This window comes from Taeniopygia guttata, chromosome 23, assembly GCF_048771995.1.
Source record: "Taeniopygia guttata chromosome 23, bTaeGut7.mat, whole genome shotgun sequence".
Classification (NCBI taxonomy): Eukaryota; Metazoa; Chordata; class Aves; order Passeriformes; family Estrildidae; genus Taeniopygia; species Taeniopygia guttata.
Genome location: NC_133048.1, coordinates 1,844,383 through 1,869,906, shown reverse-complemented (window position 1 = coordinate 1,869,906; position 25,524 = coordinate 1,844,383). Strand labels below are relative to the sequence as shown.

General features: G+C 46.2%; 1 protein-coding gene across 2 annotated transcripts in view; it reads right to left on the bottom strand.

The window, feature by feature from the left end:
- CSMD2 (CUB and Sushi multiple domains 2) overlaps positions 1 to 25,524 on the bottom strand; it is a 224,638-nt gene that overhangs the window by 187,209 nt on the left and 11,905 nt on the right. For both annotated transcript variants that reach the window (XM_030290568.4, XM_030290570.4), the window contains exon 2: positions 13,595 to 13,811. In XM_030290568.4, coding sequence (XP_030146428.4) covers positions 13,595 to 13,811 — 217 coding nt within the window. The remainder of the gene's footprint in view (positions 1 to 13,594; positions 13,812 to 25,524) is intronic.

Here is a 25,524-nt window from a genome sequence, read left to right as displayed (position 1 = left end):
TTAAAAAAAAAAATAATCCAGGAAATGACCAGCTCTAATAAAAGCAGAACCTGCTGATTTCACCATCCCTGATCAGCCCATCCCATCACCCAGGAATCTGTTCATGCTTTTCTCCTGTTAATTCTATCCAATTTATTATAATTTCTCCTGTTTCTTAACTATCAGAAGTTCCAGGAGCCAGAATGATTCAGTTTTTACTGTGCTCAGTGAAGTTGCCATGGTTTTTATTAATTAATCTAGCAGTTTAATTAGAGTGGCCTGCTGAAACATCCATGCACTTAAAAAAAAAAATTCAGGAAAATGCCTGGACCAGCTTTAATAAAAGCAGAACCTACTGATTTCACTTCCCCTGATCCCACCACCCAAGAATTTATTGATGCTTTTCATTACCCAGAGCGGATCTGCTCCCTCTGAGCTGAGCTTTGTGCCTCGTGGATTCTGCTCACAGCCCCTGTGCTGAGAGGATCCCACTTTGCAGATGTTGCTTTTAATTCAGGGCAACACGAACATGTCCTTTACCTGTAAGGAAGGAGCTGCTGTCCCCCAGGAGTCACAGGAATTAAGTGGTTCCTGAAACAACACTGCCCTGCAGCATTTATCCCAACACAACAGCGATTTTCTACTAACAGGGCTTTAAAAGTGCCTGTGCACGAGGGCATGAAATGATCACTGAGCTTGTTCTTTCCACAGAGCCCACGCTGGCTGGAAAAACAATTTCCAGGGGAACCTCTAGGAGCTGATAAACCTCAGCAGCTCTGATCCTCAGAGGTTCCCTCGTGTGTCCCCAGCCAGAAGAGCAGCACGGCATCAAACCTGTGAAAAACGCCATTCACTCGGTTTTTAAAATTTTAAAATTTAATAATAATAAAATGGTTATAAAAATAATAATACAATTAGAGTATCAAAGCTTAGAGTTAGGACAATTACAAGACAATAAAAAGCAAAGAATTACGGATGTTTGGATGCTCTCAGACACTAAGTCACGAAAAGCATCCCTTGTGAACAAAGGAATCACCCTTAAAACAATACACTTGTTGCATATTTATATATCTTTTATGGTTATGCATACATTCTATTTAAAACAAGAAACTCTGTCTGTTGTATGTCAGCTGTTTCTTTTAATCCCCATGGTGTCTTCGAGTCTGAGCAAGGCCTGAAGAAATTAGTTTCTTCTGATAAGAAAACCAAAAATTCCTTTTCTTTGGAAGATTTAGGTGTTCCTCAAAGCGAGTATCTCATTTCTAAAAAATAAGCAACTTCCCCCACATATATAGTCTCTATTTTAACATTATGTTGGAACCTAAAACTACATTTACCACACTACGTAAGAGAATTAATACAGCACAATTTTCTAACATTACACATACAATATTCATTGTAACATTTGCAAAAAGCCAATCATAAAATACGCATTTTTCACAAAACCCCACTCCAAACATCCCCTGTGCCCACAGAACATCCCAGGAAGCAAACTCAGCCAGGAGGAAGCAGGAAATGCTGCTTCAACCAGGGAAATATCTGTGTACCACCTCCCACCTCTGCCCCACAGCCCTCCCTGGCTGATCCTGCAGGGAAATCCTGCCCTGGGAACGAGCTGCAACTGCTCCTGCTTCTCACTGAAATCACAATAAAAGCCACTTCTCCTCTTAAGCCTCCAGCCAGAGCACACAGCTGATTTTTTTTTCCTTTTCTGATGTCCTTGTTTTGTCCAAGTGAGAGCCCAGGCAGCATCCCCTTGAAGGAACATCATTTCCCATGGCCATGTTCAAAACCTCAGCTCTGCTGTTCCCAACCCCCAGGACAGCCAGCATTGGCAGGAATCCCTGCTTGGTAACTGTTCTCCTGCCTTCCTCCCTAAATCTGCACCCCAGAGAAATTTAAACAACAGGAAAAGGGACAGAACACGGAATCATTCCCCACCAAACAGCAATTCTGACATCGCTGATCTTTCGGGCAGCAACCATAAAAAACACACACGCTAACAAGGCAAGAAAGCAGCAAACTCCATTCTGTGTTTTTATGGAGGTGAGGGCAGTAATAACAGCAGGAATAATCATATTCCATTCCTTCTGTACCTCCGGACAAATGGATTATTGAGTGATTATCCCCTTAACGTGCTCGGAGCCAGCGCTGATTGTGTGAGATCTGCAATGTGTTTTTCATTGGCTTAATTTTGCTCCTGCAGCGGGGAACCAAACGAAACCAGTGCCAGAAATGCCACTTGATAAGCTTGCCCTTGCAAAAAATCAATATATCCAAACAAATCAACACAGAAATCCTCTGCTCTGTTTGCGTCCCTCGTGCTCTACCTCAGGTGTGCCACAGATGCTGCAAATCTTCCTGGTTTGGCTCCCAACTTGCAGCAGGACAGGAAAAATCAGTTTTGGGAGAGCTGATGGTAGTGAAAAGTGCCTTCCACAGGTGAGAAACCCCACCTGGCCACGAGGCTCAGCCTGGATGGGCCAGAATTCCAGAATTCCAGAGTCAGGGAGGATGGAAAAGCCCTCCAGAACCATCCAAGCTGTGCCCAATCCCCATTTTGTGCCCTGGACACCTCCAGGGATGGGCACTCCAAACCTCCCTGGGCAATGCCTGACCACTATTTCCATGGAGAAATATTCCCTAAAATCCAATTTAAACCTCTCCTGGTTCAACTGGAGGCTGTTCCCTCTCCTCCTGTCCCTGTTCCCTGGAGCAGAGCCCAACATCTCCCCGGCTGTCCCCTCCTGTCAGGAGCTGTGCAGAGCCACAGGGTCCCCCCTGAGCCAAAGCCCCCCTGGCTGCTCTGCTCAGCACCTTCCTGCCACACCTGAACATTTCTTTTTCCCCCAAACCCCAACAGCCATCCAGGACCCCCCAGGCCTGTTCCAAGCCCCCTCAGCTCCATCTGTTGCACATTTCCTGTGAAAAATGCACATTTTATGATTGGTTTTTCACAAATGTTACAATGAATATTATATGTGTAATGTTAGAAAGTTGTGCTGTATTAATTCTCTTAAGTAGTGTGTTAAATATAGTTTTAGGTTCCAACATAATGTTAAAATAGAGACTATGAATGTGGGGGAAGTTTTTTTTTTTAGGAATGAGATACTCACTTTGAGGAACACCTAAATCTTCCAAAGAAAAGGAATTTTTGGTTTTCTTATCAGAAGAAGCTAATTTCTTTAGGCCTTGCTCAGACTCGAAGATGCCATGGGGATTAATGGAAATAGTTGACATACAACAGACAGAGTTCTTGTTTTAAATAAAATATATGTGTAACCATGAAGGATATATGAATATGCAACAAGTGTATTGTTTTAAGGTTGATTACTTTTTCACAAGACATGCTTATCGTGACTTAGTGTCCAAGAGCATCCGTACCTCCGTAATTCTTTGCTTTTTATTGTCTTGTAATTGTCCTAACTCTAAACTTCATTACTCTAATTCTATTATTATTTTTAGAACCGTTTTGTTATTATAAAACTTTTCAAATTTGAAAAACCGAGCGATTGGCGTCTTTCACAGTGCCCATGCCTTGGATGCAGCACGGCCGCGCCGCTCGCGCTGACGCACTTGGGGAGTGCAGGTGCCATAATTAAAGCCCAGCCCATTATTTTTCTGGTAGGATGCCCACCATCAGCTCAGGCTGCAATCAAAACAGTTATTGCAGCTGGCAATCCAGCAGCCTTTAAAGCAGAAATGCTGGAGAAGTGTCTCAGAACATCTAATGAAAATGCACTGGATTGTGTCATTTAACCCAGCATTAAATTACACCACCCCATACCTCGGTGAGCTTTTTCTGCCTGTCATTTCAAGGCACCTGTTAGGGAAAATTTCCCATCAAATGAGGCACCTCTCCTTGCTGTGTGCAGGGTAAATGACAGCAGCCTGGCACCCCTGCGCCACCCCGGGATAATGATCCTTTGGAGGCAGGAGTGAAGGAGGGGATGCTGCCTGTGAAAAATGCAGATTTTATGATTGGCTTTTCACAAATATTACAATGAATATTATATGTGTAATGTTAGAAAGTTTTGCTGTATTAATTCTCTTAAGCAGTGTGGTAAATGTAGTTTTAGGTTCCAATATAATGTTAAAATAGGGACTATGTATGTCGGGCGAGTTTTTTTTTTTTTTCCCAGGAATTAAATACTCGCTTTGAAGAACACCTAAATCTTCCAAAGAAAAGGAATTTATGGCTCCTTATCAGAAGAAACTAATTTCTTCAGGTCTTGCTCAGACTCAATAGCCAGAGGATTAAAGGAAACAGCTGACATACAACAGACAGAGTTTCTTGTTTAGAATAGAATGTATGCATAACCATGAAGGATATATGAATATGCAACAGGCTGTTGCTTTTAAGGTTATTTCTTTGTTCACAAGGGATACTTTTCGTGACTTAGTGTCCAAGAGCATCCAAACGTCCATAATTCTTTGCCTTTTATTGTCTTGTAATTGTCCTAACTCTAAACTTTATTACTCTAATGGTATTATTATTTTTATAACCATTTTATTATTATTAAACTTTGAAAATTAAACCAAGTGATGGGTGTTTTTCACAGTGCCCCTCTGCCCAGCCCTGGGGGCACAACTGGAGTGTTTCTCCAGCTCTGGATCCTTGCAAGGAGCTCCTGGAGAGCTGTGATCTGAGGAAGGGCCTGGAGCAGGAAAGGCTGAGGAGATGCTGAGAGGAGCCCTCAGCCTGTCTCACATCTCATCCCTTCTCCTTCCTGCAGAACTTCCCCTGCTGCCAGGGGCTGTGGATAAATCCACCCCTGAGCAGCCAGCTCGCTCTCTCCTGGCATTTCCTCAGGCTTGGCTGGGGCAGGAATTTCCCCCCTCAGTGGCTCTGTTAGATTATCCCTGTATTTATGAAAGAGAAACACAATTACAGCGAGATGTCAGCTTTTTTCCAGAGCCCACGGACACGAAGGCTCTCATTAATCATCAATAAAACAAGCAGAGCATGATCTGAGAGCACTCCCAGCTCCCAAATGCTGCAGACACTTAAAAGGCAGCTCTGTCCTCCAGGCACAGCTCGCTGGTGTCACTGAGATAGTTGTCCTTTCATTTGCAGCCCTGCAAGGCTGAAATGATGCTCTGGACCAAAAAAAATCAACTCTCAACCAACTTAAAAGGATCCTGCAGTGACACAAGAACAGTTCCCAGCTGGATTTACCCAACCTGGTGGTGGGATTTGTGCTCAGAACCGAACTGCTTTTGTTTGGGAGGCAGGCACAGAATGAACACCTGCACAGGAGTGCCCCAAGCACCAGCAACTCCTTGGATCTGCTCATGTTCCACTCACATGGCCCATTTTATCCCATCCCACCTGCTGCAGAATTGATTCCAAACCAGTACAACCCACTGGCTGTATTTTAATTTTTCTCTACCACGACAATAACAAGCAAGGGGTAAAAACCTCCAGGTTTTTCTGCTCCTTAACCTCTCCCAGTGCCATAAACACCAACAATTTTCCCAGGAATTTTATCTAGCACAGCTCTCAGTCTCAGGAATCAGCTGCACCTCCTTCCCTTGCCCAAGCCAAGCACAATCCATCAAGGCCCAGGAGCCCTTTGCTTACCTCTGACACTGACAAAGCTTCATTAACCAACACGGGCTCGGGGGACAGTGACAGAGCTCATAAATCCCAGCCTGGATGGATTTCTCCACTTGTTTAAAGCAGGGTTTGGGTCAATTCCCACTAGAAAAGTGTTATTTATAGAGCCCAGAGTCAGCACAGCCAGCTCAGATATATGAGGCCTTCATGGCTCAGACTGGGGACAGGTACTGAGCATCAAATTTCAATAAATTTGATTTTCCATGCAATGCAATGGAGTGGGAAGACCATGGAGTTGGATGTGATTTATTCTTTTTCTCACATCCCTTCCATGCTTGTTTTTCCAAGATTTCCTGGGACTGCAGTGGGATTTTGTCCCCTCTGCCCTGCTCAGGTGAGACCCCACCTGCAGAGCTGCCTCCAGCCCAGGAGCTGGGACTGGGGAAGTTGTCCCTGCCCATGGGATGAGCTTTAATTCCCTCCCCACCCAAACCCTTCCACAATTCCATGAAATCCAAGTGCGACACCTCTATCCCCAGCCTCGCTATGACAAACCAAGAGGAAGAAAAAGACAAAATCACAGGAAAGTTCATCAAATCTCAGTCACCCCCTGGCAAATCCGAGCTGACATTCTGAGTAAACAAAGACAAGTTTGGATACAGCCCAAGCACGGCTCAGCAGCTTCAATTCAGAACTTGGCAGATTTGGGTTATTTCTGCCTTTCTTTAAAAAAAAAAAAAAAAAAAAAGGGAAGAAAGGGAAAAAAGGCAAAAAGAAAAAAGTCACCAGGGGTGTGAAATTGAATAAATGGGAAAAAGAAGTTCTTGGAACCCCCTGGAAATCACGCAAGGTTTGTTTATTGCTAAACACAGGGCAAGTGGGGAACAAGGAGCAAGTGTTGCCACAGTGGAGGTGCTGGGCACAGCCAGGGCTCCCAGCAGAGCAGGAATCCAGCGTCCTCCAGCCTGCAGAACAGGCACAAAGTCTGACACAGCCTGAAAGGCAGCAAAGGCAGGATGGAGGAGCTGTCAGGCCAGCAGCTCTCTGGGATTCTGGGATGATGTCCTTTTACAGCTGGGAAAGCTGATAAGGGATTTGCCCGGGGAGCTGAGCAGCTCCTGGGCTCTGGGCAGGATTGATCCCTGCTCCTGGGAGGGATCTGCCCTTGTCCCAGTGCCCAGCCCATGCTGGCACCAAGCCCCACGGAGGGCAGTGCCACCGCCCTGCTCACTGACCCCAGGGACACTGCTTTTGAAGGTTTGGCTCTGGAATAAATCAAGAGATTTTAGGAGAGCAGGGCCAGACTGGAGCCACCTCCTCACCACAGAGCAAGTGGCACCAACCAAGAGCCAGGCACCAGAAAGTCCCCGTGCTCCTCATCCTCCTCACCCAGCCCTGCTCCCTCCCAGAGCAATCTAAAAATGTGAAGCACCAAGCCAGGGCCCTGGGTGGGTTCAATTTCCCTCTTTCCACTGCTAAAACTCCCCACTGGGGCTAGAATTGGGAACTCCTCACTGGAGCTGGAACTGGGAACTCCCCACTGGGGCTGGAATTGGGAACTCCCCACTGGGGCTGGAACTGGGAACTCCCCACTGGGGCTGGAATTGTTGGGAATTGCTCAGGAACAAAGGCAGCTGATTCTGAACTGAGTGACTCGAGGTGGCTGTGACTGTGTCACTTAAACAAGAGGATAAAAAGATGATAAAAAGACGATAATAAACTTGATCTAGAGCTCCAGAGGACATCTGGTATGGAAATCCAGGGCTTCCCTCTGACTGCCCTGGCAGGGGTCAGGAACCCCCCTGGACAGAGCCCCCAGAGACACTGGCTGTGATCTCTGTCCATGGAAAAGAGTTTTCAATCTTACAGGATCAATTACCAGCTCTGAGTGTTTGATATCAGTAATAATTAAGTGTGGCACGGGTGCAAAAGTAAAATTTTAGGATTCTAGATGAGGGGTCCAAAGGGGACAAGATGGAGGAAATTGGGTGTGTCTTGTCCTTTTTCTCCTTCTTCATGCCCTCCATGTCTCACTGTGGTGTTGGCATTTTTCTGTTGGTTCAGGCTGGGGACACACTGTCCAACGCAGGTGACAGATATTGGCACGTTATTGTAAATCCAGCACAGGTAGTTTGTGGTATTTAATGTTTGTACCATCCCACTGAGGGCAGAGCCCCACACGCTGCCCTGCAGGACAGAGCTGCGGCAGGGCAGCAGAACATGTTAGAGATAAACAGAATAAACAACCTTGAAACAGCACAGACCAATTATGGCTTCTGCTTTGGCAGCGGGGCTGACAGACAGGGACTTTCTACAGTCTCGGAAGCACCAATACCTCAGATTCTGACAATCTGGAATTTTGTTCATGTCGCAGTCAGAGGTCCCAGCAGAGTCCCAGGAGCTCCTGCTGCTGCCTCAGCCAGGCCGGGGCACGCCCCAGCCATGTCCTGCAGGCACAGGAGGCTTTAAACAATTCCATCAGTGTGGAAATGGAGGATGAAGGACACCATGATCCTCCCCAGAATTTCCATGCACCACTTCAACTTCCCCTCAAAAACCCCTGCCTCACTGACCAACAGCACCAAAGGCTCACAGATCCATCAAAAGCTGATCCAGGGCAGAGTCTTAATTAAAATCCAGTAGATGCTGCCTAATTACAGGAAATCTTTCCACACTTAATGCACGTCACATAGCTCAATTTAAAGCAAGATTCACAAAATCCCAGGACCTTCAGTCTCATCCCATTCCATCCTCACTATGGTCATGGACACCTTCCACTAGCCCAGGTTGCTCCAAGCTGCCTTTGGACACTTCCAGGGTTGGAGTTTGTCAGGCTTTGTTGGGAGATTGTCCCTATAAAAGTGGTTAACCAGCAGGTTGAGGGAAAACAAAAAACATTTGGGGGAGAAAATATTGTTTGAGTAATAATAATATAATTATATAATTATAAATATATTATTATAATGAATAGAAAAATATCTATTATTTATAAATATATTTATTAATAATAATATTTTAGTAATAGTAATAATTCTTATTTGAGTAACACCTTCAGAGACCCTGCCTGTGTGTCTCACCTCACATCTGGAGGTGTGAGCAGGTCCTTTAACCCCTAAACCAGGACAAAACTGCTCCATCCCCATCTCTGAAGAGGCTGCCAAAATATCCCTGCCAAGCCTTCTCCTGAGCCTACAACATTCCCCACGGTGCCAGGGAAAAAGCTCCCACCCTGATTGAATCAGCTGCTTTTATCACTCCTCCTGATGCACCCTCTGCTAATAAATATGGAAAAACGGAATGGAAATTGCAGAGCTGCAGTTGCATTAACTCCATTACCTCTCCCAGACTTTCAGCTCCAGTTTCATCAATTACCCTGCAGACAGAGTTTAAACACTCAGCACTTCCTCAGAACAAAACGGCGACACTGATGAAGGGTCCTGGAGCTGCTGGAGCAGCTCAAACACGGCTCTTCCCAGAGAGAAAAACACAAACAAAGCGGATTTTATCCTACAAAGCAGAGAACATAAATTTAAGTGGGGTTTTGTCGTGTTCCTTTTCCCATGGAGTTAATGGGAAGTGACAAAAGGCTTTGCTGAGAGGGAGAAGGAGGTGGGGCTCAGATGTTTGCTAAAGGTGACAAAGGATTTAGCTGGCCCTCTGCTTTATTTATCCTTCTCCTTAGCAAAAAGAACTGTAGTCACCTTGGCGACATGAGGCAGTGACAAAGGAATATGTCCCTGGACCAGAGGTGACTCAACACAAACTCCTCACACAAGCTCTGTGCATTCCCAGCTGACAAATGCTGTTTTTCCAGGAATTTCTTTACCAGGACAGAACTCCAGGATTTTTTCTTTACCAGGACTGAACTCCAGGATGTCATTCCACCCCAAATTTGTATCTCTGCAATTCACGGGAACACTGGGGGAGCTCTCTCCACCCTTTGTCCCTTCCTCTCCTCCTCCCTTTTGCTGTTTTTAATATCAAAAGCTTTGTGCTCTTGATTGGTAATTAAGTACAAGTCACCCGGGCTGCTTTTTCAAAGAGTAATTAAAAGGTTATCAAGAGAAACATGGAAGGTGCAGGTAATTCCTGCTGCAGCTGTAATTAGGGCAGCCCAGAGATAACTCTGCTCTTATCACAAGCATCGCATCGTTTCCGAGTTCAAACCAAATACTTCAACTTTCAGTCAATTAAATATGGCCCAAGATGCTCTCCTGAATTGCTCACACAGCAGATTGATGGCAATCCTTCTCCTCACTCTTCAGCCACTTGTCAGGGAAGAAGGATGAGGATCTGGAAGCGACTTGAGGAGACGCTGTGAGACGTGGGACGTGAGCTGCAAGGGAAGCAGGGCCCTGTGCCAGCAGCAGGATTTGTGTGCTTTGCACAGAACCCCACTGCAGGAACGACTGCAAACATTTCCCCAGACCCTGCACACTCTGCAGCCACGGGAATTCCTGCAAAACCCTCCTCAGAAGGGGCAGGTTCCTCCCAGATGCGTCAATAAATTGGAATTTGTTGTTCCTCCCAGCGACGCCCGTGGAAACGCCACGAGGCTGTGGGAGTTGTTTTCCTCTGGATGCACAGCCTCAAACTAACGTTTTCTCAAGCAAATAAACTCAGCATCACTGAAATGTTTTGTTTGAACAGGGAAGAGGCCAGAGGACGACACAATTCCCTGCCCACAACAGGTGGGAAGGGAAGCCCAAGGGTTGGAAGAGCCTGAGAAACCCCAGCATTGCTCAGCACATTTACAAGTGAGGAGTCTCTGCTGGTACAAACATCTAATTTTCTGTCCCCTGGGCTTTTATGAACATCTCTGGAAGGAAAAAAAAAATCTGATTTTCTAAGTTGACCACTTCCATTTGGAGTGTAAATTCAGCAGGTCTCACTGGGAAAACAGAATTAGGGAGCTACAACGACTGACTCACAGGGAGACTGTAAATGTGTTTTCCCTGGATCTGAGTCCGAGCCTGAAGCTTCAAATCAAGGAATTTGCAAGTGATTTAAGATTCTCACATGAAAAGGGTCCTGCAAATTACTGGCAGATGAAAAAGCTGGGGGAAGCCACGTGGTTCTGTCCTTGCCCTCTCTGGGGATGTCATGGAACAAGAGTCTGACACAAAGGTGCAGAGTCTCTCCCACATCCCACAGCAATCTCAGAGCCATAAATAACCCCAAGAATTCAAATTGTAGTCAGGTCTGTGCTGAGTTTCTGAGCCCAGCACAGTGGGAAGGCAATCAGGAAGGGAACCTGATTGGAGCGACCTCGGAACAATGACACAATCACGAGGCACAACGGGAACTGGGCAAAGACTGTTCTGGAAAAACTGCAGAGCTCCACATGACTCCCTGATCCCACAGCAGTTGGGAGCTTGAAGGAAAAGGATTTTGGAAAGTCTAGTCTGGTGTACTGAGCTCAAGAGAAGGGGAAGTCCTGGACAGGAACCAAATCTTGATGTCCCTCATCAAGGAAGAAAAAACTCTACAGCCACCACAGCTCTCAGATTTCACAGAAAATTCCCCCACAGTGGTTCCTGCTGAAAGCCAGGAGCTGGGAAAATTCCAGTGGATCAGGAGGAATGGTTTCCAACTGAAAAAAGGCAAGTTTCGGTTATATACATGGAAAAAATCCTTCCCTGTGAGGGTGGGGAGACCCTGGCACAGGTTGCCTGCAGAAGCTGTGGCTGCTCCATCCCTGAAGTGTCCAAGGAGCAACCTGGGATAGTGGAAGGTGTCCCTGTCCATGGCAGAGGATGGAATGAGATGGAATTGAAGTTTCCAACCCAACCCATTCCACAATTTTAAAAACCTGATGATTTGAGAGAAGCTGAAATAGCAAAGACTTGGAAACGAGCTCTGATTTTAGCAAACAAAGCAAAGTCATGGCACTGAGAGATGACAACAGCCCTGGATGTCTAAATTAAGGCACTGAAACCCATTTAATATTCACGTCCTCATCACAAACACGCAACGCAAATTCCCTAATATCCAGTAAAGCTGTTTATTAGCAAATGCCTCATTGGATTAGGGCTGCTCTTATTCTATTAGGGAACCTTCACACCACATTAAATTGCAAGACAAGAGGGTGTTTGCCAGCACATGATGAACACAACATTAACCCTTTCCCAGGAAGTCCTGAAGTGGTCTGGGTAGGGAAGGACCTCAAATGCATCAGGGATGCTCAAAAATGCAAGTTGGGGAGGGGAAGAAGCAAAGAAATCCAGTTGTCCCTTCTTTTCCCCTTGCTCACAGCTCATTTTGGGTGAGCTCTGATGAGTGACACGTGGCCATCCATCTTCAGGCCTGCGCCTCGGTGATGGATGGAGAACATTTGGAGAGCAGGCAGGAAAAAAAAAGCAAAACTAATGGCCATGAGAAAGAGAAAAAAGGGAGAAAGAGGGAGAAAACATATGTAACCCAGTGTTAGGCAACAGTTTAATGAGGTGAGATTGATGTACCAAAAATAATCCCAGGGGTCTTCTGAGGTGGGAGGAGCCCACAAGGATTAGGGGACACCCCAACAATCCCACCCTGTGCATCAGAGCCTTGCCCAAACACTGAAATTGGTGAACAAGGAGTTGAAACAGCCCAAAGGAGCCAAGCCCAGGTTTAAAGTTATTAATCCAGAAATGTCCAAGGGAAGAAAGCTGATGTCCACCATGCAGGAGTTCATCTTTTATTTTGCTAAGCCCTCCCTAAGTACTTTCAGACCTCTAGAAGTCTCCCTTTATTTCCCTTTCCTGCCCTAAATACACTCCATTTCCTGAGCTTAGAGGTGGAGCTCAGGAATCCGCACAATCCCATGTGGATTTTGCTGCTGGTTCCATCCCCAGCTGCTCCCCAGCCCAACCTGAACTTCACCAGAGAGGCAGAGGGGGAACCTTTTCTGCCTCCTCACCTTCCCCCAGCACAGGGCCACAGATGCCCAGGGCAGAGCCCAGCTCACACCTGGGAGGTTCCTTTCTGCTCCTTTTATTTACAACCAGAATATTCTTGTGAGTATCTCAGAGCAGCATTAACTTCCCACCACACAAAGTTTCCTGAGCTGGATTTTACCCCCAGTTTTCCACCTTTGCATTATCCCCAAAGCAAAGCACTGAACCTCCTGATTAAACGCCAAGGTCCCATAATTAAAAGTGATTCTCAAGCACAGTTGCCAAATGAGGAGATGATTTATTTGCATAACTGAAATAATCTACATAAAGAGCTGATTTCCACCAGGGTGCAGCTCAGATGTTCCACTCAGGTCAGACAAGGCACTGAGGTCAATGGATTTATCCTGAACTCGAGTGCTTTGAAGGAAAATCCATTTCCAGAGCTCCAGCATTCTTGCCAGGGATTCAGAGCCTGGAGGCTGCCCCTGCTCCGTGGGTTTTTGAATGCATCACTCTCAGGCTGGAGCTGCCACCAACACCTCCAGTCATGTCCCCAGTCCCTCAGCTGAGAGGGCTGAGATCACGACTGCTCCACAGCTGACACCTCACAGAGCATCTGCTGCCACAGCAACACATCAAAATCAGCCTCCCACTAAACTTTCTTTATCACTGAAAACCTCACTGGAGAAGCCATGGGGAGTTTTCCTACTAAAACTGGATTGCTGAACACTTCTTCCCCCTGAGATCCAACAGATGGGAGGGAATGCAGCCCTGTCCAGCTGCTGGATGCACTGGGAGCTAAGGAACAGCCCAGATTTTGGGGAAAAACCCACAAAGCCTTTGGCAGAGCTACCCTGAACCCCACAGTCCATCCTCCCACTCCGGGAGTCTTGTTGGGACTGAGGGAAGCTCTCTGCACATTAACTCTGCTTCCCTCCTGCTCCATTTCCTAATTAACTCCTTTGGATGTCTGCGATGAGTCTTGATAAATCATTACTGTCAGGCGTTCAGAGAAACATTTCAAGCCTTATCAGAGCTAAGAAATCAAAACAACTGTAAGAAATGCTCATGGAGAAACACTCCCAGTTTATTGCAGCAGAAACATCCAAGGGCAGATTTAATCCCAGCTGCAGGAAGGGGAACATGTTTATAAACATCACTGTAATGAACACTGTACCTCGTTCTCAGATTCCCCTGCTGAGGCAGCCCATCGTAGATGGATAATACATCAAAATCTTCCTCTAATGCAAAGGACTGGAAAACAAGCTGTATCCTGTTCTGCTCCTCAGCAGTGATTGTCCACGTGCAGTTTGCATAATTGGGGTATCCATAGGGAAAGCCTGGGCTCTGGATTGTCCCATTTGGGCCCTGCAATGTGTGACTGCAGTTCTGGGCTGGCAAGAGAAAAGACAGAAAAGCACAAAGTCAGAGGGTGTCAGGTGAACGTTGAATGTCCTCACCATCCCAACAAGGCACACAGGGCTCATCCCACCAGCTTTCTGTGCCCCAGGAAACAGAGGAAAGTAAAATCTGAGGATGAAGTTTTGGCCTCCTCCCTGCAGGGATGTGGAGCCCAAACTCCCATTCACATCCTGGGCTCTGCTCCCAGCAGCTGTGAGCACAGCTGGATTCACAGCTGCTGCCTGGCCCTGGGGACAGCTCCTTCCTCAGGCACCCTTCCCCAGCCCACCACAAAACCCAGGGTTCTCCCATCACACTCCCATTTTGGGATTGCACCCCTGCCAGGTGTGAGGCCCTGCTGGGTCACAGAACAGCACAGGCACAATGCCAGAGCTCATTGTCTCCTTCTCCCCAATTCCAGGGACAAAGCCAGAGCTGGTTGTCTCCTTCTCCCCAATTCCAGGGACAATGCCAGAGCTGGTTGTCTCCTTCTCCCCAATTCCAGGGACAATGCCAGAGCTGGTTGTCTCCTTCTCCCCAATTCCAGGGACAATGCCAGAGCTGGTTGTCTCCTTCTCCCCAATTCCAGGGACAATGCCAGAGCTGGTTGTCTCCTTCTCCCCCAATTCCAGGGACAATGCCAGAGCTGGTTGTCTCCTGGACGCGAAGCAGAAGAAAGGTTGAGTGTGCAGGCAGTGCCACACGGGGGGATGCTTTCTCCTCATCCTGAGAAAGCAGAAGGGACCCCACAGAGTGTGGGGCTGAGCCACCACGAGCAGCCTGGCTGGCCAAAAGTCACCCATAAACCTGTTCTGACTCCAAAAAGAGCAGGACCCAGTGCAAGGCTTGACCAAACAAACCATCCTGTAAGGTGCCTTCCAACCCTGACTGTGCCATTCACATTCCCTGGACAGACAGACAGAATTCTGTCCCTCAGGAGAAGAGAAAACAATCTTTATCTCTGCTCCTTTGCTCTCCCCATGTGCAATGTGGTGTGGAGATTGTTCACCTGCAGTGATGGCTGGGTTGGATTCTGGTGAAGGTTGTTTGGGGTCAGTGACCAATGGATCCAGCTGGGTTGGACTCTCAGCAGAGTCATGAGTTTGTTAAAGTTAGATAAGTAAGTAAAAAGTATGGATGTAAAATAAAATAATCTCTCTTTAAATAGTATATTAATGTAATATAGTATAGTTGTAATAAAGCTGTCCTTCAACCTTCTAACCTAAAACCAAACATCAACATTTCTTCTCCGAGTCAGGGTTGTCTTTTTTACTATACCTGACCATTTGATGATTCTGGGAATGGCTCACTGGAGCAAAGGACAGCAGCAGCAGCACTCACACCCCTGTTAGACCTGGTGAAATCACCGGCCAGACCCTGCCTCGGGGGCTGCTGGCTCCTCTCAGCCAGTTCTGAAAGGTTTGTGCTCCTCACTCTGCCCCAACACACAGAACATCTCAATCAGTACCTCTGAGGAGCTGCTGCAAAGCTGCAGAGAACAAAACCTCCTCCTGTAACACCAGTGAAACACCCAAAAAAACTCCCTCAAATCCACTTCCCCTGCCCACGGCAGTACCTGGGAACACTGCATCCCAAAGGTAAAGACCCACCATGTACACTTAGAGGATTGATGAGATTTTCTTCTCTCTGGGGACACAGGTACAAGAATGTGTTTTGGGAACAGCCTAAATGACAAATTCCCTTCAGCCTTTTCCTGTCCCTTCACTGCTGCTGTACCTGGATGTCTTTGGAGGCACAAAGAATTCACTGCAAACTGGTGTGAATTCTCCCTGCTTTAGTGGAAGAATTCCTCCACAAAAAGCCAAATTCCAGACAGCTGGAAGGGTCAGTCCCATGGCCCAAAAATCTGAGTTTCCCCTTTATCCTCTGAGCTGCTGCTTTTCCCACCCATGCTGGATTGTTTACCCTGCTGATGGGGACAACAGAGGCTTTCAAGTCGAAATGCATCAGAGTAGAAATTACTTCTTTGATTTCTCCTTGCCTTTTTTTTTTTTTCCCTTTTTTTTTTTTTTCTCAAAGGCAGCAAAGGCATTTGCACTTCTGAGTGCCAAGCAGCTACAGGTACAGAACTGCAGAGTGGTGCTCATTAAAGGCAATTATAATTAGATTGACCTACTTTGGGCGCAAAAAACGCTCGGTGGAACTTCTCCCCGCAAGACGGAGTTCGCGGTTTCATGAATCTAAGACAGCCCATCCTATTTACTACCCAGGGAATCTTTTTGTAGCACATTCATTGGATCAATGAGAGGCAGGACAGCCCCACAATCCACCAGGGATTAAAGTGAGGGAGGCACAGGATTCCTTGGCTGGAGTATTTTGCATTTCTGTAGCACCTGGCTTTTTGTCACTACATAAGAGACGAGTCCGCCTCCCTCCTCCACTTGGGCTTCATTTATTTTGGGGAGTTCACTGGAAAAGACATTTGCTCAGTGCCAGAAAGCTGCACAGGAGTGGGAATATTCCTGTGATCACAGAGGAGTAAAATGAAGCCCAGTTTGGTTTAACAACCAAAGATCCACGAGCTCTGTTCTCCAATTCAGTCGAATCCTCTCTCCAACCTCAGCGACGCTCAATAAGCAGCAGGGGCATATTGAACTGTCCCTCCTGCTCATTTTTATTTTAATCAGAACTTCATCAGAACAATCTAAGGCAAATGGGAAATCAAAGAGGCTGTATCTCTCCATTTCCTCATGGTAAAAGGCTGCACAAAGCTCAGGAAATAAATTCAAGGTCAGAGACACCATGTTCCAAACACTTCCAAGGTCATATGGAAGCTCCAAAATCCACAACCTCAGCCCACCCTTCTCCAGCCAGTGCTTGTGCCACAAATGGACATAAATCTATCTGAAAGAACAAATAAATAACAGAAAAATAAGACAGAGTTTTATGATGTATCCAATCAATCTACTGAAATATTTGCATGTTCACGATGTTGACCCAGAAGTGCTCTGGGCACAGATAAAAGAAAATTGCTTATTGCAAACAAAGCACAGCTTTGCAAAAGCTGCCAAACTGGGCAGTAATATATTCTGTAATAGCTGTAATAGCAGAGAACTTCATTTATATTGGACATTGCTGGAAAAAGTCATCAGGCACGGAAAGAAATCCGGGAAGCTGAGGGAATTTATGTGTTCTATCATTTGCTTCCAGGTCTGAGCTAGTTCAGCTCATCCTTGACTGACAAAACCTTATCTGAAATTCAAAATTTCTCCTGTGAAGATTGCAGAAACAATTCCCTTTATCCCTTTGGCCCAGGAGCACAAATAAGTAGAAAGATATGAAAGGGCAGCGCCGGTGCCTTGCTGGGAAGTTCCAGGTGGATTTGGGGTTGACAGAGGACAAGTCTCCCAAAATTTCTGGCACATTCTTCCCATCCCAAAGTCTGACAGGAGGCACCTTCAATTCCTCACCCAGAGATTGTTGGTGTTCAGGAACACACATAATCACGGGACATTATTATCTGCAGGTGTTTTTATTAAGAGCTCTGGGAATCAGGGGGACAGACCCAAATCTGACTCCAACATGGCATTCGAGCTGAGCGTATTTTATATTCTATCGTTATATAACTTACATATTAACTATTAAACTTATATTGTTCTATTGTGTACATTGACATGAGTTTCTCGTGATCTTTCTTAGGTCCCTGACCACAATTTCTCATGATTCTTCTTACGATTAAACAGTAATTATATTTAATTACTAAACAATCATCACATCTAACAATTATATCATTTATCATGCACCAGCTACACAGGCGCAGTTCTAGCAAGTACAAGTTCTTCATGTGCTTAGGGTGTTTATTTTTCAGGGCCTACTAAGCTTATTTTTCCTGTTAACCTGAAATCCCCATGATTTGAAAACCCTTTTACTATCAAGATGAGAATGCTGCATCATCCCCCCAGCTCAGGTGTGTTCCTGTGGATACTGCAGCTCCTCCTCTCTCCTCTGTGGGCTGACATTCCGGGGGTGGGACCCCCTGGGCTCATCACTGGGATGGCTTTGTGGGCATTTGTCCCATTTGTGACGGAGGGAAAACAGAGCTGAGCCCAGGCTGGGCTCTGCCAGCACCTCCTCTCAATTCTGGAGAGTGGTTTGTTGGGAGTGGGTCCCTGAAATGAATCCATCAGCGCTGCTTTACTGCGGGGACTTCAGACAAGGACAAGGCATCATTTCGGATCATCACAGGATCGAAGAGACCTCCAAAACCATTGAATCCTTTAAGGAAACCCACAACACTTTGGGAAAACATCTTTATCTGGCACACCACCAATGGTAATTCACTGATGGTGACTCAGTTACTCCATTTTTTCACACCTTGGTTTAACCAAGTGTCCACTTCCAGGAGTTCTTTTGTGCAACAGGCACCCCTTGAACAATCCCCAGACTAACTGGCCTCACCCTGGGCTCCTCACCAGGGAAATTATGGAATATTTATTTACTCTGCTCTACTCTCACAGAAGAACTGCAGCCCTGAACCATGAGCTGCCCACAGCAGTTTGTAACACCCACTTTAATCCACATGGTACAAAACTTAACGTGACCAGACACTGCAGTGAAAAATAAATATCACCTGAGCAGAGGAGGGCTCCAAACCCCCCAGGCTTCGCTGTGGGGCTGCCATGAAGAGAAAGGAAGGGTGGCAGGAGCAGGAACCACATCCTTGTGCTCCAAACCAGAGTTCTTTTGACAGGACAAGCTCCAGGAGTGGAGGCAGAGGCTCGGGGGAGGTTTATTTCCACTGTAAATCCAAAATCATCTCGACACACGAGCCAGGACCATTCTGGTGCCAGTCACTGCACATTTAGAGGGGCCCTAAAGCAGCAGAGCTGGCTGTCCTCAGTGTCCCAGAGGTGGCAGTGTGACAGTCGCCACACACTGACCAATCCCAGAGGTTATGTGCAGGTAAAACAGGAGATTCAGCCATGGAAGAACACTCACAGCAACAGGATTTTGTTATTCCCGTCAAACAAGCAACACTTCAGGGCAGGAATGAGCTGCCCTGGCTGCTGCTCCTTCCCACCCCTGCCTGACAGGGAATTCCAGCAGCTCCAGACTGAGATAAACCTGAACATTCAAATTGTGTCACTACAAACCTCCCCGCTCTGTCAGGAGGTAAACAACAATAGCAAACAAAGGCGTTCTCTGACGTGACAAGGGCAAAGAAACCAGTAGGAAAAAATCATCTTCCACCTACTTGCAATTCCTTCAACTTCAATCCCAGGCCAGATCCAGGGGGTGCAAACCAAGGAAGAATTGTAGCTGTTGGTTTACACCATGTTATTATCCAAGCAATCCTTGAGAGAGAGAGAGACTGAATTTATCTCTGAAGTGCTTCCTGAAATACAAGTCGCTGCACTTTGTTCCTCAGCAGAAACAAAATCTAATTTAGCAAACGCTGATGCATGGTCACTGCACAATTCAGTGGGAACAAATATCAAATCATGCACAGTGCCTTGCTCTCAGCAGCATCATTTATGGAGGATCCATGGCTGCCTCCTCCCTAATGCAGCAGTTTGGGGTTTTGCCATTTGCTGTAGTTACTGTTACTCACACAGAAATGCTGTTATTCCATGTTGTTCTACAGCCCATTCCACAAACGCAGGCACATAAAAAACCTTTCCCCAGGAAGACTGAAATGCACAGGCAAACCCTGAAACACCAGGGGCAAACCCTGCTCGGCCAGCAGCACCTCCAAGGTTTGCTCACCTCTCATCAGAGCTCTCCAAACCCACAGACAACAATTCCTTCTCGCTGTTTGCACCCTTCTAAATGGAAAAAAACATTCCTGTGCCCATTGTTTAATTCGTGCATCATTTATCAGGCACTAAAGATGCCTCCTTACATGTGATTACAGCTGATCACAACCAGGGAGTGGTTTACTCCCAGCCCTGCTCTGACTCTCTGCTCACCCAATTTCAGTGAGCAAACAGGGGAAGCCCCTCCACACTTGATCAATGCCAGCCTTGCTGCCCTCAGGATTCACCTTCCCCGAGCTGGAGCTTAACCTCCAGTCTCCTATCAAAGCCTGCTGGGTAATAAATAATGCAGAGTCATTCCATTAACTATAACTTAATCAAAAGCCTCGTGGATCCAAGAGCATCATCAAGGGGATGATTTCCATCTCAGGCAGCCCGAGCCCGCTTCCCTCGGAGCACGGGGAGTGATGAGCGGGGCAATGCAAGGGCAGAAAAAGTGCATTTGAGCTGAATTCAGCTCCTGCCAGCACTGCCAAGCCCAGAAAAATCCAAAGCCCCAGCTCAGCTCAAGTGAGGATGTTCAGATTTGCACAACTGTGGCAGGGACATCCTTCTTTCTTTCAGGATTTTTCATAGAGGAGCACAGAGGAAAGAAAGAGAAAACATTTTCTATTTCTGCTCCTTGTTTTTCCCATGTGGAATGTGTCTGGAGAATTGTTTACCTGGGGTGATGCTTGGTTGGATTCTGGTGAGGATTGTTTGAGCCTGATGGCAAATCCAATCCACTTGTGGTTGGACAGAGAGAGAGCCACGAGTTGTGAGTTAGAAAAAGTAGGTTTGTACTTTTAGAATCTCCTTTAAATAGTATATTAATGCATTATAGTGTAGTTATAATAAAGAAATCATTCAACCTGCTAAACTGGAGTCAGACATCATCATCTCTTCCCACCGGGTTCACCTGCATTTACAATACACAACTCCACAAATCCCCAAACACCGCAGTTCTCACAGCCCTCCTCTCCAGTCCAGGAGCCCTCACTGTCCCCTGCCACCACTTTGTCAGAGCTCCCACACCCCCTGAGCTTTCTGCAGGCACAGCAAACCAGCCAATCCCTCCGTGCTGCCCTGGCTCCTGGCTGGACCCCATCGAGCCACGTGTGTGTCTGTGCTGTGACAAAAGTGACTTTTTTTCAGCGTGACATTCGTTCTGCCAGGCCCACTGATCTCCACAGGGCCCCAAGGCACCTTGGCTGAAGGAGTTCAGACATTCAGAGCCCAAAAACCCCAAGCAAACAAAAAACCCGAACGCCCCAGGAAGAGCCCCATGCTTTAAACACTTTAAAAATCAAATTAAGCAGCGCCAGCTGGTAAGATTTTAAACACAATCCCAGGTTTGTGCCCTCTCCACTTCTCAGCAAATCCATTTCTTGGTACAAATGTTCCACATTTCAAGTGTGGCCCCTGTGGCACTGCAGCAGCTTCAGGTTCAGGTGAAATCCTGCAGCTGTGTCACGGGAGCTGCTCACATCCACAAAATTCACCCCGCACCCCGAGCACAGGCTGGGCTGGAAAACTCCTGGAAAACCTTCCACCCCAACAGGGTTTTGCTGCTTTGTGTAGGGCAGGGGCAGGAGGCTGCTGGGGGTGTTGAAGGGAGCCTGAAGGTCAGGAAATGAAGCAGCAGCAGGATGGTTCATCCCAAAATTACAATTCCAGAGGCAGCCGGGGCCGCGGCATCGCCGCTGGGGCTGTGACGTGCCCAGGCTCAGTTGCTAAGCACAGGCACAGAGGGAGCAGCTCCAGCTCCTCCTGACAGGGCTTGGGAGAGGAAAAGCAGAGGGAAAAAATCCCCCAGGGTTTATAAATGCACAGAAATTGCTGTGTTGGCTGAGCCATCAGTGACAGAGCCTGGCTATGTTTGGTGCAGGAAATCTCCAAATTGGTGAAATCTCAAACTGGCGAACCAAAACCACTCCACACACAAACCTGCCATCATGAATTCACAGGTTATTTCCTTCCCTTCCCTCACAACATTCCTGCCTCTGGGTTTCAGCAGCTCCAGCTGTTTGGGGCTTTCTGCTGAAGCCCTGGGAAGTGGTGTGGAAGAAGCAGCAGGAGACACAAGGGAAGAACTGCACTCCCAAATGTCTGGATAAAGGATAAAAAGGATATTCCCATAAAATTTCGCTCTCCCTCTGAAGTAATCTTGGATTTTCCAAATAATGTGGGAGATGAGCATCCCTGAGGAGAACTCCTCAAACACCTGGATTATAAATTGTTGGAAAGCATTGGAAAAGCTGTCCAGGGCAGTGTGGAGTTCTCATTCCTGGGAATATCTAAAAAACATGGATGTGACTCTTCAGGACTGTTGGATTGATGATTTGCAAGTTCTTTTTCCAAGCAGAACACTTCCATGATCCTGTGGGAATGTCCTTTATCCAGACACCGAGCCCAGGACAATCACTCCTCCCCACCAGCTTTAACACCCAATTTAAACCTGAATTTGAACCTGAATTTGAGCCTGAATTTGAACCTGAATTCAGCCCAGGTCGGCTCAGCAACAGAGCTGAGCCTGACAGGAGTGTTTTAAGCCAAGCCAGAGGCTGCAGGCGTGTCCAGGACACAGGAGCAGAGCAGCTCATCCCTGTGCTTGGAATCAAGGATTTTATCAAGATGCCAAAATCAACCACCCCCAGGATGTGCAGGAAGCTTCTTAAACAGCAACAGTGGAAATGCAGGATAATTCCACAGTTTGGGGCCATTTCTTTCCAAACCAACATTTTTTGTTTAAAATTTCTCCCCATTCTGTTTTACCTGGCCTGGATGGATTTAGAGAGCATAATTTGGTATTTAGAGAGGATAATTTGATCCCATTCCTGTTTTCCAGGCCAAGCAAGCACTGTGCTCTCCCTCCTCTAGGATACACCTCTGATCATCCTCGGAATTCTCATCCCACCCGGAATTCTTCTGTGCCAAGGACACCAAACCACCTCAGTCATTCCTACAAAGGTTCCTCAACACCTCATGGAAACTTCTATCACCTTTTGCTCATCTCTGCTGGAAAACCCTTTGGAGTTGCCTACACACACACACACACTTTCCTGATTCATAATCCAGAAAATCATAATCCAGAAAATCCCAGGATTTTTTCAGATTTTGGATTTTTTTCAGATTTTGGATTTTTTCAGATTTTGGATTTTTCAGCTCTTCAGCTCTTGGATTCCACAAAGAGCTGTTTCAAACTCTGTGACTTCCACATTCCAAACAAAGCTGAACAAATGGGTTTTCCCAATCTTCCCACACTTCCAGCAGCCACTGATTCACCACTTAAAGCAATTTCCTGCAGAACATCCACAGCTGCCCAATCCTGGGCACACCAACCATCACCTGGAATCATCTGCTCAGCTCCAGGAAGTTATCCCAATATTCACCAGAAAAACCTCTCCTCCAGGGATGTAATTTCCTCCCTTTAAACCTTTCCCTTTCAGAGTTGTCTCTTAATCCATTTTGGCTGCTCCCTCAGCTCCTCCACTCCTCTCCACAGCCATTGTCAGCAGAATGATAAACCCGGGCACTTATGGAACTATTTCCATCTCCAGGGCACTCCACAGGCATTAAGCAATTAATGCAGATTCTGGGGTGAGGAACAGCCACTGGGAATTCCCAGCACTTCCCTCTGTGGCCTCTCAGCTCCTCCAGTGCCCTTGGATTCCAGCACAGAACTGCTGAATGCTTTTTGGTTGGGAGGGGACCTCAAAGCTCCTCTCCTCTGTACTTCTCCTGCCAAACCAAGAGTTATCCTGGGAAAAAAATATTATTTAAGACGTGGTTAAGGCACTGAGATGGAAGCTGGGAGGCTTTGACTGACCCTGGCAGAGACCAGGTGACCCTTTTGTGACAAACGCCACAAAACCAAACCCAAGTTCACAAATCCTTTTCAAAGGAACTTCAGAGCCCCAGGTTTACAAATATTTTATAACCCTCTGGAGCCTTCCTAACCCCACTTGAGCTGTGCAGCCACATCTCCCTTATCAACCCCCGTTGGGCAAGTCTCCACTTATTTTGGCATCTAAATGTCCTTGAAAATCTTGTCCTGGGAGTCTGAGCCTCAATTAAGATGTTCAGCCTGATTCAAAACCTTCTGAAAATTTTATTCTTATTTTCTCTCTAAGATGAACAACAGTGAAGATTTCATTTTTTCTCACCTCCACTGAAGATATCTGTAAAAATGACACAGATCATCTCAACCCCCAAATGAAATTAAACTCAGAAAACAGAAGGTAATTTGATGAAAAACTTTTTTCCCAGTGTCTGCAAATGGACTCCCACTCATGTGCAGCGTTTTTACTCAGTCTCATTTACAAGGTGCTAATTATTATCGCCAAAACAAATTTTTCAATTTGTATTTCAATTATTTTGCAGTAAAATAATATTTGCATTTAAATGGTTTATCCAGGGGGCTCAAAGGCATTTTCATCTCGGGTGTCAGGATTATCTCAAAAACAGAAAAGAAAAATTGAAGAAGGTGAAGTAAGGTTCAAGGTGAAATCCATCCCAACTCACAGTGGAGCCAAAATTAAAGAGTTCCTCATGAAAATCTTTCATTATTGGTCTCCCCTTGTCACCATTAAACACTTAAAACCAGCTTGAATTCCCTTTGCCACTGGAGCTCTGTGTCCAGCTGTAAAATTCAAAGTTCCCTCATGGCCCAAGGAAGATTTCAGCCCCAAATCCCATCTCCTTAAGAATTTACAAGCCCTCAGCCCTTGGAATTCTCCCAATATCTACAATTCCACCCCATCCCTGCTGGAGAGCTGATGGTTTAAAGAGAACACAGTGGGGAGAGCTCCTTTAGAGGTAAATCTGTGCAGAAAAGTTTTTCAGCTGAGGGTGTTCCAGGGGGTTTCTTGTGGGTATTCTCAGTTCAGTCAGAGAGAAAACAAAGGTTTCTAACCAGGCAGAAGCCTGGGAAACAGTTGGGAAAGAATGTAAATAATTCTTTATCTCTCTTGTTGTTCACATTGTTTATAGATATGTTCTGCCACTGAGCGTCATTCACTGCACACCAGTGGGGTGAGATGTTTTTACTTTAGGACCAATAGAACGAACCTCTCTATAAAAAGAGCGGTATATTTAAAATAAACCATAGTTTGACTCTCACCTTCTGACCTAGAGTCCTTTCATACCATCCTGCCCCAACAGCATCAGTTTCTTCCTCCTCCCCACCATGTTTTGGATTCTAACTTAGGTTTTACACATCAATTCATTAACCAGCTTGTATTTTCATGCATTTTTTTACTCCCTAAAAGCCCAGAAGTTACACAAGTCCCCTTTTGGTGCTTGCAGAGAGGCCACAGACCCTTTTTAGCTCCCAGAGACTCAGAAAAGCTCTGCAGCAGCCAAAACAGAAGAAACCACTTCATCCACTGCCATCCCCAGCATCTTACACCTCCAGAGCTGAACTAAATTAAAAATATCCCTCAGAACAAGCAGAGACTCCACTTGTTAAAAGCTCCTCACTCCTGCACCACCTCTCTCATCTCCCCACGCTCTTCACAGCGAAATGTTCTGTGTGTTTACAAGTGCTCTGAGATCTTCCAACAAACCCCTCTGCCAGGCAATTGTATTACAGCAGCTCACACTTGTGTGATTGGATTTGAATTACAAAAAGAGTCCAACAGAAAGCAATTTCTCCTGGGAATTTTTGTTAGGATATAAATCCAATTTTTACTTGATTCCGTTAACAGCACTTTCATATTCACTTCCTTTAAGTGTTGCAGCACTTGATATTTATTACCTAATGCCTCCTCATCACCTTGAGCAATCAATGAAAGTCACCTGGAGTTGACAGTACAGAGGAAAGTTAATAAATAAAAGTTAATAATTCACTTCACCCAATGAGCCAAAAAAACAAGCCCGTCACATGCCCCAAAGAATAACAGCTACAAAAGGCTCCTAGAGATTATCTGGAGAAAGAGTGAAACATTTC